We start from the raw sequence: 14,666 nt of genomic DNA on the forward strand, positions 1-14,666 counted from the left end.
TGGCGCAAGGAATTTTGAATGCGTCACCAGATATTCGTTTTCAGCGCTTTTTTCTGCCCTAGATTCCATATTCGAACCTCCTTTAGCTCGTTGAAGCCTGGTAACTATTTTCTAGCGATCTTTCTTTATCGTGGGTCCTTGACTAAATTTAATACATAGTAGATTAGAATACAACTCAAACTTGTACCAGAGAGCCAGTAAAATTAATTTAAACAAACGACGGCTGTGGCTAAAATCAAGCTACCTGGGTCTGTCTACCTAGCCTGTCTACCTGGGTCTACCTCTAATCTACATAGTAGATTAGAATACAACTCAAACTTGTACCAGAGAGCCAGCAAAACTAATTTAAACAAATGATGGCTGTGGCTAAAATCAAGCTACCTGGATCTGTCTACCTGGCCTGTCTACCTGGGTCTGGATCTACCTTTGGATCTAAGCTCAGAGTTGCAGCTTGCTGATTTTGATACCTTAAGGTCTATAAACTTGGGATTCTGGTACTCTTAGAATCAGGGCTGTGCGTACGATTTTGTTCAGGAGGAGCATGTTGTTCTTATTATTTATCGGTGTGGTATAGGCCTATCGATCTTATGCTGAATTTAATCTAGGAGCCATTTTCCCATAGTTCTTTCTGCAGTTTTGTTTTGTCAAGTCTAGAAAATCAAAAAAATTCGTCGTTAGGAACTGTGAGTAATAAGCCACCCATGCTCATATTAATAGAGACTTTTACAGAATGGACCGTTTTCAACAATATACATGTTAACAAATCGTCTTTTCATAGAGAAAAAATTATATAAAACTCAACAAGTTTAAGTTTAATGATCAGAAATTTGTAGAAGAAGAAAATTTATGTAAGTGTAGAAAAAATATGTGGGGGGGATTTCTTAAGAGTTGGTTATATTAATGAAAAGGATACCAGTTAATTCATCATATTCAGCAACGATATACCAAGGCTATCAGGTTACTATGTATGGAAATGCAAATTCATTTATTTTTACTAAAATATTGATACTTGTCGTTTTTTTCACAGGAAGTAGTCGTTTAGTGTCGTGAGGAGGCTCAGAGGAAATAACGAGGTCTGGTGTACTTTTTAATACCCAAATGTAATCAGGGATTAACCAGGTCCCCTCTCGCGCCGTTGTTTTAGGGGCTCGAGTTTTAAAATTCAGGGTAGCCGAATTTTAAAATTCCGTCGAGTTTTAAAATTGCAGTTTTCATTTCGATCCCGCACCTTTTTTGCTCAAATTTCCATAAATTCGTTTTCGCAATAAATCTTTTATAGATTTTTCAAGATTAATCTTAACTACAGTTGCTATTCTAGAATCAGCTTCATATCTCAATTCTTCCTCTCTTGATAGTTTTTTATCTTTTTAAAAAAAAAAGTGTTTTTAAATTCCGGTTGCTATGTTTTAGAGTTCATTCTTTACTAGATTGTGGCAGATGCCGCAAAAATGGTCAACTTTTAGGGCAGCACCACGTTTTCTTCAGTGTTGCCAGGTTGAATCATAAAAATAGACCAACGAAACCAGTTAGTTATTCTTTTTGGTCCGTAAAAATTTAAACATTAACCATTTGTTGATTTCCAAAGACAAATACTCTTTCAAGGCTCGCTACACTTCCTTAAGATGTTTGATGTCATGTGTCTTTAGCTCATTTGCTGATTTTTGATTCACCGTTTTTTCTTCTTTTTTTCAGTTTGGCACCCGGTACTTCAAAAACTGCACAGTTGTGTGTGTTGGTCTCATTAAAAATAACATTTTTGATTTATTTTTGACTTTTGGAATGTTTTTGTAATTTTCAATGGGGGGTCATCAGCTCCCCTTGCATAACATAAGCTCAGCATTATACACATTATACAAGCTCCAGCTGGATATGGCTGTTTCCTAAAACAATGCATTTAAAAGATATAAATAAATGCAATAAAACGAAATTTTGGGCTCTGTGATGTTCCAATGTTAGTTTATGAAATTAGCTATAAAAAATAATATATGTTTTCATGTTTTGAAATTAGTCTTTTAATGGTACCCAAATAGTGAAATTATTATGTCTGTATTCTGGTCGATATAATCCAATTCAGTTTGTGGCTGGGAAAAATAGCAAAAGTTTTGAATTGAAAAGTTTTTTTTTTATTTCGTTTAGTTTTAAGTATCTGTATTGCTATATTTTGTCTTTATATGATGGTGTTCTCTATGAATTTTTATAAATCTAATTTATTCGGTAATTCCAGGGGGGTCGTTCATTGTGACATGCGTTTTACAGTTCACTTAAATAACAAAAAAAAGTATTTGCTAGGTTGGGGCCTAAGGCTGTTTGGTTTTTGTCGCAAGGGTTATCACGTTTAAGTGGTTATAGGTTTGTGGTATGTTGGCTATTATCATTAGGGCTTAAGGCTCTATGGTTTTTGTTTCAATGGTTATAAGGTTCAAGTGATTATAGCTTAGTGGTATGTTGGCTATTATCACTAGGGCTTAAGGTTCTATGGTTTTTGTTTCAATCGTTCTCAAGTTTAAGTTGTTATAGCTTTATGGTATGTTGGCTGTTATCATTAGGGCTTAAAGCTCTATGGTTTTTGTTTCAATGGTTATCAGGTTTAAGTGGTTGTAGGTTTGTGGTATGTTGGCTATTATCATTAGGGCTTAAGGCTCTATGGTTTTTGTTTCAATGGTTATAAGGTTCAAGTGATTATAGCTTAGTGGTATGTTGGCTGTTATCATTAGGGCTTAAAGCTCTATGGTTTTTGTTTCAATGGTTATCAGGTTTAAGTGGTTGTAGGTTTGTGGTATGTTGGCTGTTATTCTTAGGGCATAAGGCTATATGGTTTTTGGCTTAATGGTTATCAGGTTTAAGTGGTTGTAGGTTTGTGGTATATTGGTTATTATCATTGGGGCTTAAGGCTCCATGGTTTTTGTTTCAATGGTTATCAGGTTTAAGTGGTTATAGGTTTGTAGTATGTTGGCTATTATCATTAGGGCTGAAGGCTCTATGGTTATTGTTGCAATGGTTATCAGGTTTAAGTGGCTATAGGTTTTTTGTATGTTGGCTATTATCATTAGGGCTTAAGGCTCTATGGTTTTGTTTCAATGGTTATCAGGTTTAATTGGTTATAGGTTTGTGGTATGCTGGCTATTATCACTGGGCTTAAGGCTCTTATGATTTTTGTTTCAATGGTTATCGGGTTAAGTGGTTATTGGTTTGTGGTATGTTTGCTATTATCAGCAACCATGAAATGTATTAGAAATTCCCAAGACATAGGAAAAAACTTGATATCAAATGTATATTTTTTCATTTTTTTAAAGTTTTTTAAGTATCTGTATTTCTATATTTAGTATATATGGGATGATGTTTTTTCCCAATTTTTAGGCTTTAAAAAATTTGTAAATCTAATTTGTCCAGTAACTCAAGGAGCGTCGTCCGTTGTGACATGGATTTTGCAGTACAATCAAACAAGTAAAAAAAATATTGGGGATGTCGGGACATAAGGTTTTATGATTTTGGTTTCAATAGTTGTAAGAATTCAGTGGTTTCACGTTCGTGGCTGTTGGCTGTTGTGTTGCTATGTGCAGGTTTGTGGCTGTTTGTGGCTTGTGGTGTATTAGCTGTCATGAGCTGTCGATGTGCAGTTAAATGGGCTTAAGTGTTGTTTAAAGCCCCCAGGCTATGGCAAGACATTTGATATGAAAAGTTCTAATCCTTAATTATATCTGCCTGCGAAGAAAAGAGATATTATGTCAAATAAAAAAAAAATATATCTCCAAGATGGGGATGAGGTCGCCCAAACTTGAATACAAACATAAAAGTAGGCGAATTATCTGGGGAAAGCATAAGCTAAAGGGAAAACTGCAAGAATAACGTGATTCCAGGTTCCGTACCACTAACCACGTCCCGCCATGTTTGCGTGGTTAATGTAGCTTCGGGTATCTTGCGAAGATCCGGAACATGGGGGGAAATTTTAACAAGTCCAGGAACGGATTAACGCGTTTCGTTTTATTACGGATTTTACAAAGGAGTTAGTGGTAATAATAATTCCACCCTGCTCAATAGGTATATTCATATGAATTTTGTTGAAGAATAACCCCCCCCCCCGTGTTGGAGGGGGGCTGAATTCGAAATGACGTAAAAATAAATTAATTAAATGGCAAACAAATATTGTGGCGAAAAGTTAAAAATATTTTTAGGTTCCAATGTTTGCTGGCCCAAAAACCCCCTCTTTCTCGCACGTTGTTGACTTTATTTTGCGCTTTTTGTAGTTTTTTCTTCTCGTCATAGCATCTAAATTTATTTAATTATTTATTTTTTAAGGAGCTTATGGTCACTTCGGATAATGAAACTGATGAATTTGTTGACATGAAGTTCAATGACTGGTTTCCTACTGAACATTTACCTGATAATCTCTGTAAAACTGTTGACAAGGTCGTACTCCAAGAGGTCACAACAGTTAGTTTCCAAAGTTCTGACGGTATGTTTTTGTTGTTGTTGTTTTTTTTACATTCGAATTAAGAAAACTATTAATCCAGGAAAATGAAAGGGAATGAAAGGTCAATAGTTATGTGGACTTCGAATTTATTCCAACGTTTTAAAACCGCACATATAAAAATCATACAAGACCGTATCCAGGGTGGGGGTTAGGGGGTTTGAACTCCCCTCTAAAATGTTTGTTTGACTCGTAAAAACGTAACAAAAATGAATATAAACAATTTTTATGAGTTTTTCGAGGTTTTTTTTTTGGCAAGTAGTCAAATTTGTAAAACATGGATGCGCAAGAAAGAACACTCGTTTGGCCAAGCCAGATTAAGTGAATAAGCTTACACTCTATATTATTTACATAAGTCTAACCAACTCCAATTTCAAAAGCCAACCATTCTTAACTTGAAAAACACCAAGTCTGGAAGATCCTGCAGTTATGAGCTGATAAATTGGGGTCCAGGCAAGGGCACACGTAGGAATTGACCCTAAATTGCCCTGCAGGGGCAATTAAGAACTGCGTAGGAATCAATTAAAACAAAACACAGATTAAGGTAACTTATTTTGATTATTTTTTATCTTTATTACCTGAATATTGTAATGCTCAGCGGCAGCTTTGTCGTTTTGCATCAATAGTTTCTTATTTATTTGCATATTAAGCAGTGTTTCCAACTCTTTATGGTATAATTTTAGCGTTCTACGTCATTTTCGATTTACAGACAAAATTACTGGGATAAAGTGAAAAGAAAGCGACCTTTTTCTCCGCACATATCTTCATTCTCTCTCAAACTAATTTTGGGCACTGTTTTACTGTAAAATCTTTATTTCGAAATTTTAAAAGATTCCTTATTATGTCACGTTCACGTTCGAGGAAAATCCTTTTTTCTTTCTTACTTTAATAAGAGATGGCATCAATAAGAGTGGAGTTTTGAATCAACGAATCTAACAAACTTCTAGCTCAAAATTTGGTCTTTTTTACTTTGAAAAACGACAAGTCTGTCCAGCTCTGTAGTAACTAGCAAATAATTTGAGCCCAGGTCGGGATGGATACTTTTCGTAATAGATTTGTCTAACAAGCAGCGTTGCCAATGCTTTGAGACAAATGATACTGGGTTTTCTACTATGTTTGTACCACAAAAGATTCTTTGTCGTACAATAGTAAATTTTTTTATGTTAATCTTCACTTTAAAGGCAGAACAACTTGGATAAATCGAAAAGCACGCAACCTCTTTTTTCGTTCATTTTTTTATCCTCTCTCAGAAATCAATTTTGAGTGCTATTTCTTGTCTGATGATTAGTCTGAAATATGCGGCGATTTCTTTTTGTGACTCATTTGTGCTCCGTAAAAATTATTTTTCTTTTGCTTAAATTTCTTAGAGGTGACGGAAGTGGTTTCGAAAATCTTGACAAAATAAAACATGACCTAGCGAATACAGCCCAAATGTACTGAAATGTACCACGAATTTAAACTGAAAATAAACTGAATAAATGTACCACAAAAATAAACTGCTAAGTAAGCAACCTCTTTTTTTCACTCATATCTTCACCCTCTCTCAGAAATCAATTTCGAGGTCTATTTCTTGTCTGATGATTAGTCGGAACTGAAATATGCGGCGATTTCTATTTGTGACTCATTTGTGCTCCATAAAAATTACTTTTCTTTTGCTTAAATATCTCAGAGGTGACGGAAGTGGTTTCGAAAATTTTGACAAAGTAAAACGTGACCTAGCGAATACAGCCCAAATGTACTGAAATGTACCATAAATTTAAACTGAAAATAAACTGAGTAAACTGTACCGCAAAAATAAACTGCTAAGCACTTTTTCACTCATATCTTCATCCTCTCTCAGAAATCAATTTCGAGGGCTATTTCTTTTCTGATGGTTAGACTGAAATCTGCGGATATTTCTTTTTGTGGCTCACTTTTGCTCCATGAAAATGCCTTTTCTTTTGCTTAAATTTCTTAGAGGTGATAGAAGGAGTTTCGAAAATTTTGATTAAGTAAAACGTGACATAGCGAATACAGCTCAAATGTACTGAAATGTACCGCAAATTTAAATTGAAAATAATTAGTACAACAAAAATAAACGAAAAGCAAACAACCTTTCTTTTCAATCCTATCTTCATCCTCTATCAGAACTGAATTTTGGGTGATATTTCTCGGTCATTTTGTGACGCTTCTGTGCTCAATGGAATCCCTTTTCTTTTGCTTAGATCCATAAGAAATGATTTTAGGAGTTCCAAAAGTTTTAAAAAAAGTAAAAATTGACCAGGAGAATGCTACCAAACTGTACCAAAATGTACCAGATCTTATATATATATATATATATATATATATATATATATATATATATATATATATATATATATATATATATATATATATATATATATATATATATATATATATATATATATATATATATATATATATATATATATATATATATATATATATATATATATATATATATATATATATATATACATATATATATATAGAGAGAGAGAGAGAGAGAGAGAGAGATGGGTTTATTAATATAAATAAACTAAATAAAACAAGCAGATGGCCCGAAGCAAAGCTTGTTTGGGCTTAGGACCCCAATACACATACAAATAAAAACAATACGGAAAAGGAGAGGAAAATAAGAAAAGGAAAAGAAAAAAAATATTCAATTACCCTGCATTTCGGTCGATGTGGGATTACACTTCAAAGAAGATAAAAAAGACAAAAGAAAAAGAAACTAAAACCACTTGACCAGTGTTGCCTAAAAGAAAACCAACGTCTTGGCTCCACTTGAGATCCACTCAACTATCAAAATCATAGATATTAAGGCAAAATAGCTTTAATTCCCGCCGAAATTCACGAACATTGTCCCTGGACCATTTTGTACCAGAACTTCTAAATTATGCGCTTATACTACGTTGGCAATGCTGGTAATAAGCAAGGGCTAAGTACCAGCAACAGTGTTTAAATTGCATTGTGTTCAAAACTAGATGCTTTATATGAGGACTTTATAATTCTACTGGATTCTCACATATTGAATTGAAGAAGAAATAATATTTTTACGTACAAATTGGCGTAATTATTGCTAAACTTCCTCAAAACAAAAGGTAAATTTAGTCTCACAGAGCTCAAAACAGATAACAAAAAAGAGAGATGCATTTGTTTTATTAGATGTCCATTGTGATATTTTCTAAATAAATGATAGTTGTCTACAAGGCTATTTATAGCAACCGCGATATATGCAGTGTTACGCTTTACATATAATGTGCCGTTGTGTTAAATATTTTCCATGTTCGATGTTATAAAAAATATGATTTATTTTTGATAAGCAATTTAATTTTTTTATGCAAATAAATTCTAAAAAAGCGAAAGCAAGAATTTTCATAAGCATTTTGGTTTAAATCATGTACAATTCAAATTTTACTTCAAGTTTCCAGTTCAAGGGGATTTGATAAGCTTAAAATCATTTGTGACTTTAAGCGTCGGCTAACTATTTCAAAGACAAAGGGTCAATTAACCAATTTTCCAGACACTACAGGGAACTTCCAGAGCAATTTTGGCAATAATTGTTTAGGGATCCTAAATGTGTCAACAGTTTGAAAAGTTGACGAGAGGTTAGTTGAAGATAACATAAACGTATAATCTCTTACCAGTTGTTAGGCAAAGCGCTGTCTATTTAATGTACATGTTATGATGAAAGACCGAAATCTGGTAAATGTCAAAATTTACCGGTGAATGCCCGAGATATCTTTTTCTGTGCTTGAATTCAATCAGCATTGTCACTCTTGTGTAATGTTTTATCGTAAAAGGGAAAGCCAGGTTAGGTTGAGTTTGGTCAGATTAAATTAAGTTATAAATCTCAGAAATGGGTTGAAAACCTAACCTAGCCTGTCACCATCTAACCCTGCATAAAACTGAAAAAGCTGAAATCCAAGGAGAAAAAAGTAGTTTTGGCCATTCACCAGTGAAAAAACCGAAAACCGGCGAAAAAACAGTGACAAAACGGATGAAAAACTGAAAAAGCTGAATCCAAGGAGAACAAAAAGTAGTTTCGGACATTCACCGGTGAAAAAACTGAAAACCGGTGAAAAAACTGAAAACCGGTGAAAAAACAGTGACAAAACCGGTGAAAAACTGAAAAAGCTGAATCCAAGGAGAAAGAAGTAGTTTCGGACATTCACCGGTGAAAAAACTAAAAATCAGTGAAAAAACAGTGACGAGAAACACGCCATGATCTTTGGCTTAAGGGCTGCATTAATTCAGGTTTTGGCTTAAGCGCTGTATAAGGATACCTGCCTGTGCTGCTGGGTTGCTGCAAGCCTTTACATTTATGTGACATTTATACTGATATATGACATTTTCACGCTTCTGCGATGATTACCGTTGGCTAAACGGCTCTCAGAGGGAGGATAAGCAGAGCATTGTAGGTTCAATCACACTTCTATCCTCCTGAACATATATTGATCTACTGGTGATCCCATTGAGAACAGCTTCAAAAAAAATTTGATAATTATCTCAGAAGTATGAAAATATCGGATTTGACTTTTGGGTACAACAGCCATGATCTAAATATATCTTTAATTTCGTCTTGGGATTTATTAATGACAGAAAAATCTAATGGATATTTATTTGAATGCTGTTGTTTTTAACTTCATGGTGAGATTAGCTAAGTAATTACACGCAATAGTTGTAAAGTCCGACATTTTGCAATTCAAATTTTTGCTTCAAATCGTTGAGTTAGAGGCTGTATTATTTAATTTTTGGTTTTAAGTCCTCATTAAAATATCACCCAGCTTTGGGTTTAAGCTTAGTTTTAAGCTTAGTGCTGAAGTTTCACCAAACTCACCAAGATTCGGAGGTATGAAACTTTTCCAAAACTCTAGAATTCACCGATTTTTAAGTTTAGTCCTAATAAAATCCGCAAAATGTGTGTTACCTTCACATCTAAAACTTCAAACGCAGAAAAGAATAAGGAAATTGATGCGGTCTCTGGATGTCGTTTTTATCCATCAGTTTTGAGGTTTAGGTGGTGTACAAAAACTTACCAAACTTTTATTACCTCCGCTTTGGAATAAAGCGGAGGTCAATTAGATTATGGAAATTATTACTTAACCGGGGTGATTTTCTGACAAAACATCAAATTTGGGTTTAATTATTGTGCAAAAATTCACCAAATTTCGGTTCAATCTATTTTTGAAGTTTTTAATGGAAAGTGGAAATTAGAAGTTTATGTCTGATCAGGATGATTGTCTGACAGACCTTCATCCCAAAGTCTTTGTTTTAAACATATATATATATATATATATATATATATATATATATATATATATATATATATATATATATATATATATATATATATATATATATATATATATATATATATATATATATATATATATATATATATATATATATATATATATATATATATATATATATATATATATATATATATATATATATATATATATATATATATATATATATACTGCGTGTAGTTTTGTGAGCCACAAGCTAGTGTTTTCTAGTTATTTTTTTCAGTTTTGAATATGGATTTTGTTGGTAACCTTTTATATTCATATGACCAATGATGAATGAATGGTCATTGAATGAATATCATTTTTGAACCATCATCTATGAATCAGAATTATCAGTAGATTAATAGCCTATCGATTTTGCTGCTCGCTTTTTAAATTCATATGATCAGTAGTTAATGAGTGATTTACAAAATAATATGAATTATGCTGCGGGCCTTCTATATTCATGTGTGCTTTGAAAATTTACCATAGCATAATCGTTTAAAATGTGATTGTATTTCTATCAATGTTTTTTCTCCAGTTTTTTTTCTTCTGCATTCCAAGCTCAATCTCTTTTTTTATTTAGGTGGTGAAATGTATGAAGAATCATCTGACGCAGATATGGATGTTTCAGAAATAACCTCAGAGGTTGCAGATCAAAGCGCTGGAAGCTCTCAACCTCAATCGAATCTATTGGCCCTGGAAGGCCAACCATCATCTTCATCACTTATTCCTGCTCTATCCAGCATTCCATCTTCTGTTTCTTCCTCCTCAAGTAAGATTGTTGTTTATTCATTATTTATTAGAATTTCAGTTTTTATAGTCCTGGAATCACGACAAAATAGCTCATTGGTTTTTTTTTTTTATTAGCGACAATCCGTGCCGGATTACCAGGTAATAAGCTTAGCTCGGGCACAAGACGGTATGAGCTGTCAAGTTAAAACGACCGAGCGGTAATACTATTTGGGCCCCTGGTGGTAAATCCTTCGAATTCTTCTGCAACAATTTCTACCAGAAAAGAAAGTCTTGATTGAATATTCGTCTAATAGAATACAAGCAACATATTTCTACCGTAATATGAACAGTTAAAAATTTATTTTGAACTCAGTTTTGCCGGCTTTTTTTTTCAAATTTGTTCTGAAACAAAACTGAACCGAATATTCAGCCAAACGAAGAAATTCTTGATCTAGCGACGGGAAAATCGACTGCCAAAGCGACCTAAGTTTTAGCTCTGACTCCTGTCAGAGCTTGGCTTTATCCTAACATGGAAGCCACAACTTTGCCATCAGATCGTGGAAGTGACTGAGTTGACAGCATTGACACCGGATTGTGAAAGTGTCAGTGATCGTATTCATCATTTTTTACTTGTCTATTTCCGTTGCCTTTTTGGTGAAAAAAGTCTTTTTTTTAACTTATACTTTATTGATTGATTTCTTTTCTTTTATGATTTAATTCCTTTAGTTCTACACAGCGCCCTAGCTTAGAATTTTTATTTCTTATTTTCTCCTTCGTTCAATGAATATGTTGAAATAGCGTAAAATAAGGGCATATAAATAGTTTCAAGGGTCTATACCTAGTCCATACCTAGTCTTATAGCTTAGTGGTTTTTCTTTCGTGACCCGTGTTTCACAAAATAAGGTTTTTTTTGGTTTCTTTTTTCTTTATTTGTCATAACCAGCATACATCGTTTTCGTGGAATGTTATATTGTATGAGTTATTTTATCATTTCGTTTTTCTCTTTGCTTCCTTTTTTTTTCGACATTTACCGCTAGTAACCACAATATAGCCTACCCTTGACTATATAAAGTTGTCTGTGAGTTTCTCAGTATGTTCTGTTCTATTTTTGTCAGTTCACGATAAATATCTTCCAAAAATATTCGTCCATTGGATCGAGGAGAATATATTATTAAATTTAATAGTCTGAATTAGTATTCAACAAATGAACTATTTGTAATCCTTTGGTTTTCATTTTCTTTACTTATAACTTTTTATGAGTATATCCAGGGTATATCTATGTGTAGAGTGTCCGTTTGCTTTGTATTCATAGTTAGAAAATTCTAACGGATCTTGGTATAGTTACAGGGTTGCAGGTAACTATGGGAAACGGTTTTTAAGCTAATCTTTACCCATAAAAGACTCCAGATTCAGTTGAAATTTCATCCAATATTTCTGTAAGTCTTTAGTTGTTTCGTATTCAGAATCGTTAAACTTGAAACTAAATTTTCCAACTAAACATTAATTAAAAAAAAAAAATGAAGTACCAGTTCTCCACTAATGTAATTGCCTTTAGGCGGATAAGATGTGATCCTTCTTGTAATAGTGGAAGCGATTGCTTGAAATTTAAAAGATGTCACGAAGACATTAGAGCTCGTGCCTCTAAGATCGGGCTGTTCAGTCCTAATATATTCTCTGAGAATTTGAATTTGAATTTGTGTTGACAGCAAGAGATTTGAATTTGAATTTGTGTTGACAGCAAGAAATTTGAATTTGAACCTGGTGATGATTAGCAAAGGTAACGTCGAAATTATCGTTTAAACAAAATCAAGACCTGACATCTATAGCTTAGGTAAGCTTATTACCATCTACCATTATTATTCAGCCCTAACATAATCAGTGACATTGTGTTTAACACCGAAAATTAAAAACTAGACACAAACACGGAAAAGAGGTTGCAGTATTAGAGTTATGTGAATTTAACTGTACTTATTATCATCCAGCATCATTATTCAGCCCTAAAATAATCACCGACATTGTGTTTAACACCGAAAATTAAAAACTAGACACAAACACGGAAAACAAGTTGCAGTATTAGAGTTACGTGTATTTAACTGTAAGTAACTGGCCTTAGGTGGCTAGACGGTATAACACCTTTGTAGTGATAGTGATTTCTTAAAACTTATCACATATCACGGGAACCCCAGAGGTCATGCTTCACTAGGAGACTGTTATTTATTGTTAATTGTTTAACTCATACACGAGCCTTCCTCACTGTGGGTAATTAATTTGATTGTTTTGTGGAAAAACTTTATTGATTATTAAAGAACTTGAACATAACCAAAGAAATATAACATACATAACCAAAAGCTAAGTATTGCTCTTGTGTCAAATAAGAAACCTTTAATACTCTATTAAATATGCATTTCTGAAAGGAAAAAATTCTACTTTTTCAAATGATGAAAGCAGGATTTTTTTTTGGGGGGGGGGCTGGGGTGGCACTATGAAGGGTTAAATTCTTCAAAACAAAACTGAGCTATTTTACGAATATAATACAAAACTGGATAGATTCTCTTATGTTTTGGAGATCAGGTGTGGAGACCCCCTCCTCCCCTGTACGTGCCTGAGTGAAGTTAGTACATTAAGCTCACGGGACCAAGATTAAAAAGTATCACAATTTATTTTTTTAATTCAAAATAATCAATTTTGAGAAAAAAAAGTTTAAAAATTATTACAAAATAAAACAACTGATGTTAAAAGACAAATTCTGTTTTTTTTTTTTTTTTTTTTTTTTTTTTTTTTTTTTTTTTTTTTTTTTTTTTTTTTTTTTTTTTTTTTTTTTTGATTTACGCGAAGCAATGGCTTCTATTCTATTTAGAAACCTCTCTGAACCTTCAAATATTATTCAGCATGTCATTTGAGTTTTTACTTTTATGGTGTTCTTTTCCCTTGTGGTTTGTGACTTATCCCTGTCACAAACCACAACTGTCTGTCCCTGAAATTCCAAAATTTTCGGTTTTGTAGAACTTTCAATTTATTCTCTAAGTTCAATTCTTTTTTTAGTTTCTCAGAGCGAGACAAGAGATTTTAAAAATATGAATTTATTAGTATTTTCGATTTCTTTCTCTAATGCTATTTTTTTTTCAGTTTCTCGAAGGGCTTTAATGGCTGGCAATGAACTTGTGCCTATGTCAAACACAGCTGGGCTGGCCCTGATCCGGACCTCCGGGCCGAACGGAGACACGTATAGACCCGTTGGAACAATCCCAGCTCTGGCTGCTGGCAATGAAGTTGTTCTGAGTGAGAGTGTTTCTTCTGAACCCATCTATAATACTGGGCGCCAAGCTATGACCTACATTCCTATGGCCAGTTTGGTAATTATGATTTTTTGTAATGAAGTGAAAATCAACTAATTTGTTGTAATATTTACTAGAGTAATTAAAAAAAACTGAAGGATATGTGAGCAGCGTGATAGCACAAATCTACGGATGATTAACACGACTTTTGGTTACATAATAATTCCTGATTGGTGATGAAGCTTTCAGAACGAAGGTTTCCCGCTGCTGTATAAGGCTGGTTATGGGCGAATCCCCTCTGGAAAATTCCCACCATAGTGGGTCACACTAGTAATTAACAGGACTAGCGGCAAATCACCATCTGTGATATGTAAAAAAAATGAAAAAAAAGACGAAAAAAAATATTATTTCTCGTTAGTTTGTTTAGAGGTAATGACGTCACAGGAAAACAAGCGATTTTCCACCAAGTTTTTTTTTTTTATTTGTGGAAAAAAAATGAAATGACATTCAAAGAGCTAAGGATCAGGGGATTCTCATTCACATAACTGTAGGGGGGGGGGGGTATTTTTTTAATCTAGCAGGGGACACCTTTGTTGCTTTTTCGTTTTTTTTTTTTTTCAATGAAAATACCAAAAAAGTTCATTTTTAATCTAAAGGAGGGGGAGCAAACAAAATATAGGGGGGAATACAACACCACTAAGACGGGGGACAAAAACGTTCCTAAGTTTTTTTTTTTTTTTTTTTTTTGAACACACCTTAATGGTCCACATATTATTGATCCTTTATTATTAGTAATATAAGTAACTCTTACTCAAACACTAATCTTCAGTTCTTAAAGCAATCATGTGACGCTATATAACCTGTATATAAAGAAATTATTTCTCTTTGTAC

The 14,666-nt window shown here is 33.4% G+C and overlaps 1 protein-coding gene across 1 annotated transcript in view; it reads left to right on the forward strand.

Moving 5' to 3' along the window:
* The window catches only part of LOC136024637 (E3 ubiquitin-protein ligase Ubr3-like), a 259,618-nt gene that overhangs the window by 190,183 nt on the left and 54,769 nt on the right, over positions 1 to 14,666 (forward strand). Inside the window, exons 16-18 of the mRNA XM_065700068.1 lie at positions 4,297 to 4,453; positions 10,352 to 10,540; positions 13,627 to 13,853. Of these exons, the coding sequence (XP_065556140.1) occupies positions 4,297 to 4,453; positions 10,352 to 10,540; positions 13,627 to 13,853 (573 nt within the window). The remainder of the gene's footprint in view (positions 1 to 4,296; positions 4,454 to 10,351; positions 10,541 to 13,626; positions 13,854 to 14,666) is intronic.

The sequence above is a fragment of the Artemia franciscana genome, chromosome 1 (genome assembly GCF_032884065.1).
Source record: "Artemia franciscana chromosome 1, ASM3288406v1, whole genome shotgun sequence".
Taxonomy (NCBI): Eukaryota; Metazoa; Arthropoda; class Branchiopoda; order Anostraca; family Artemiidae; genus Artemia; species Artemia franciscana.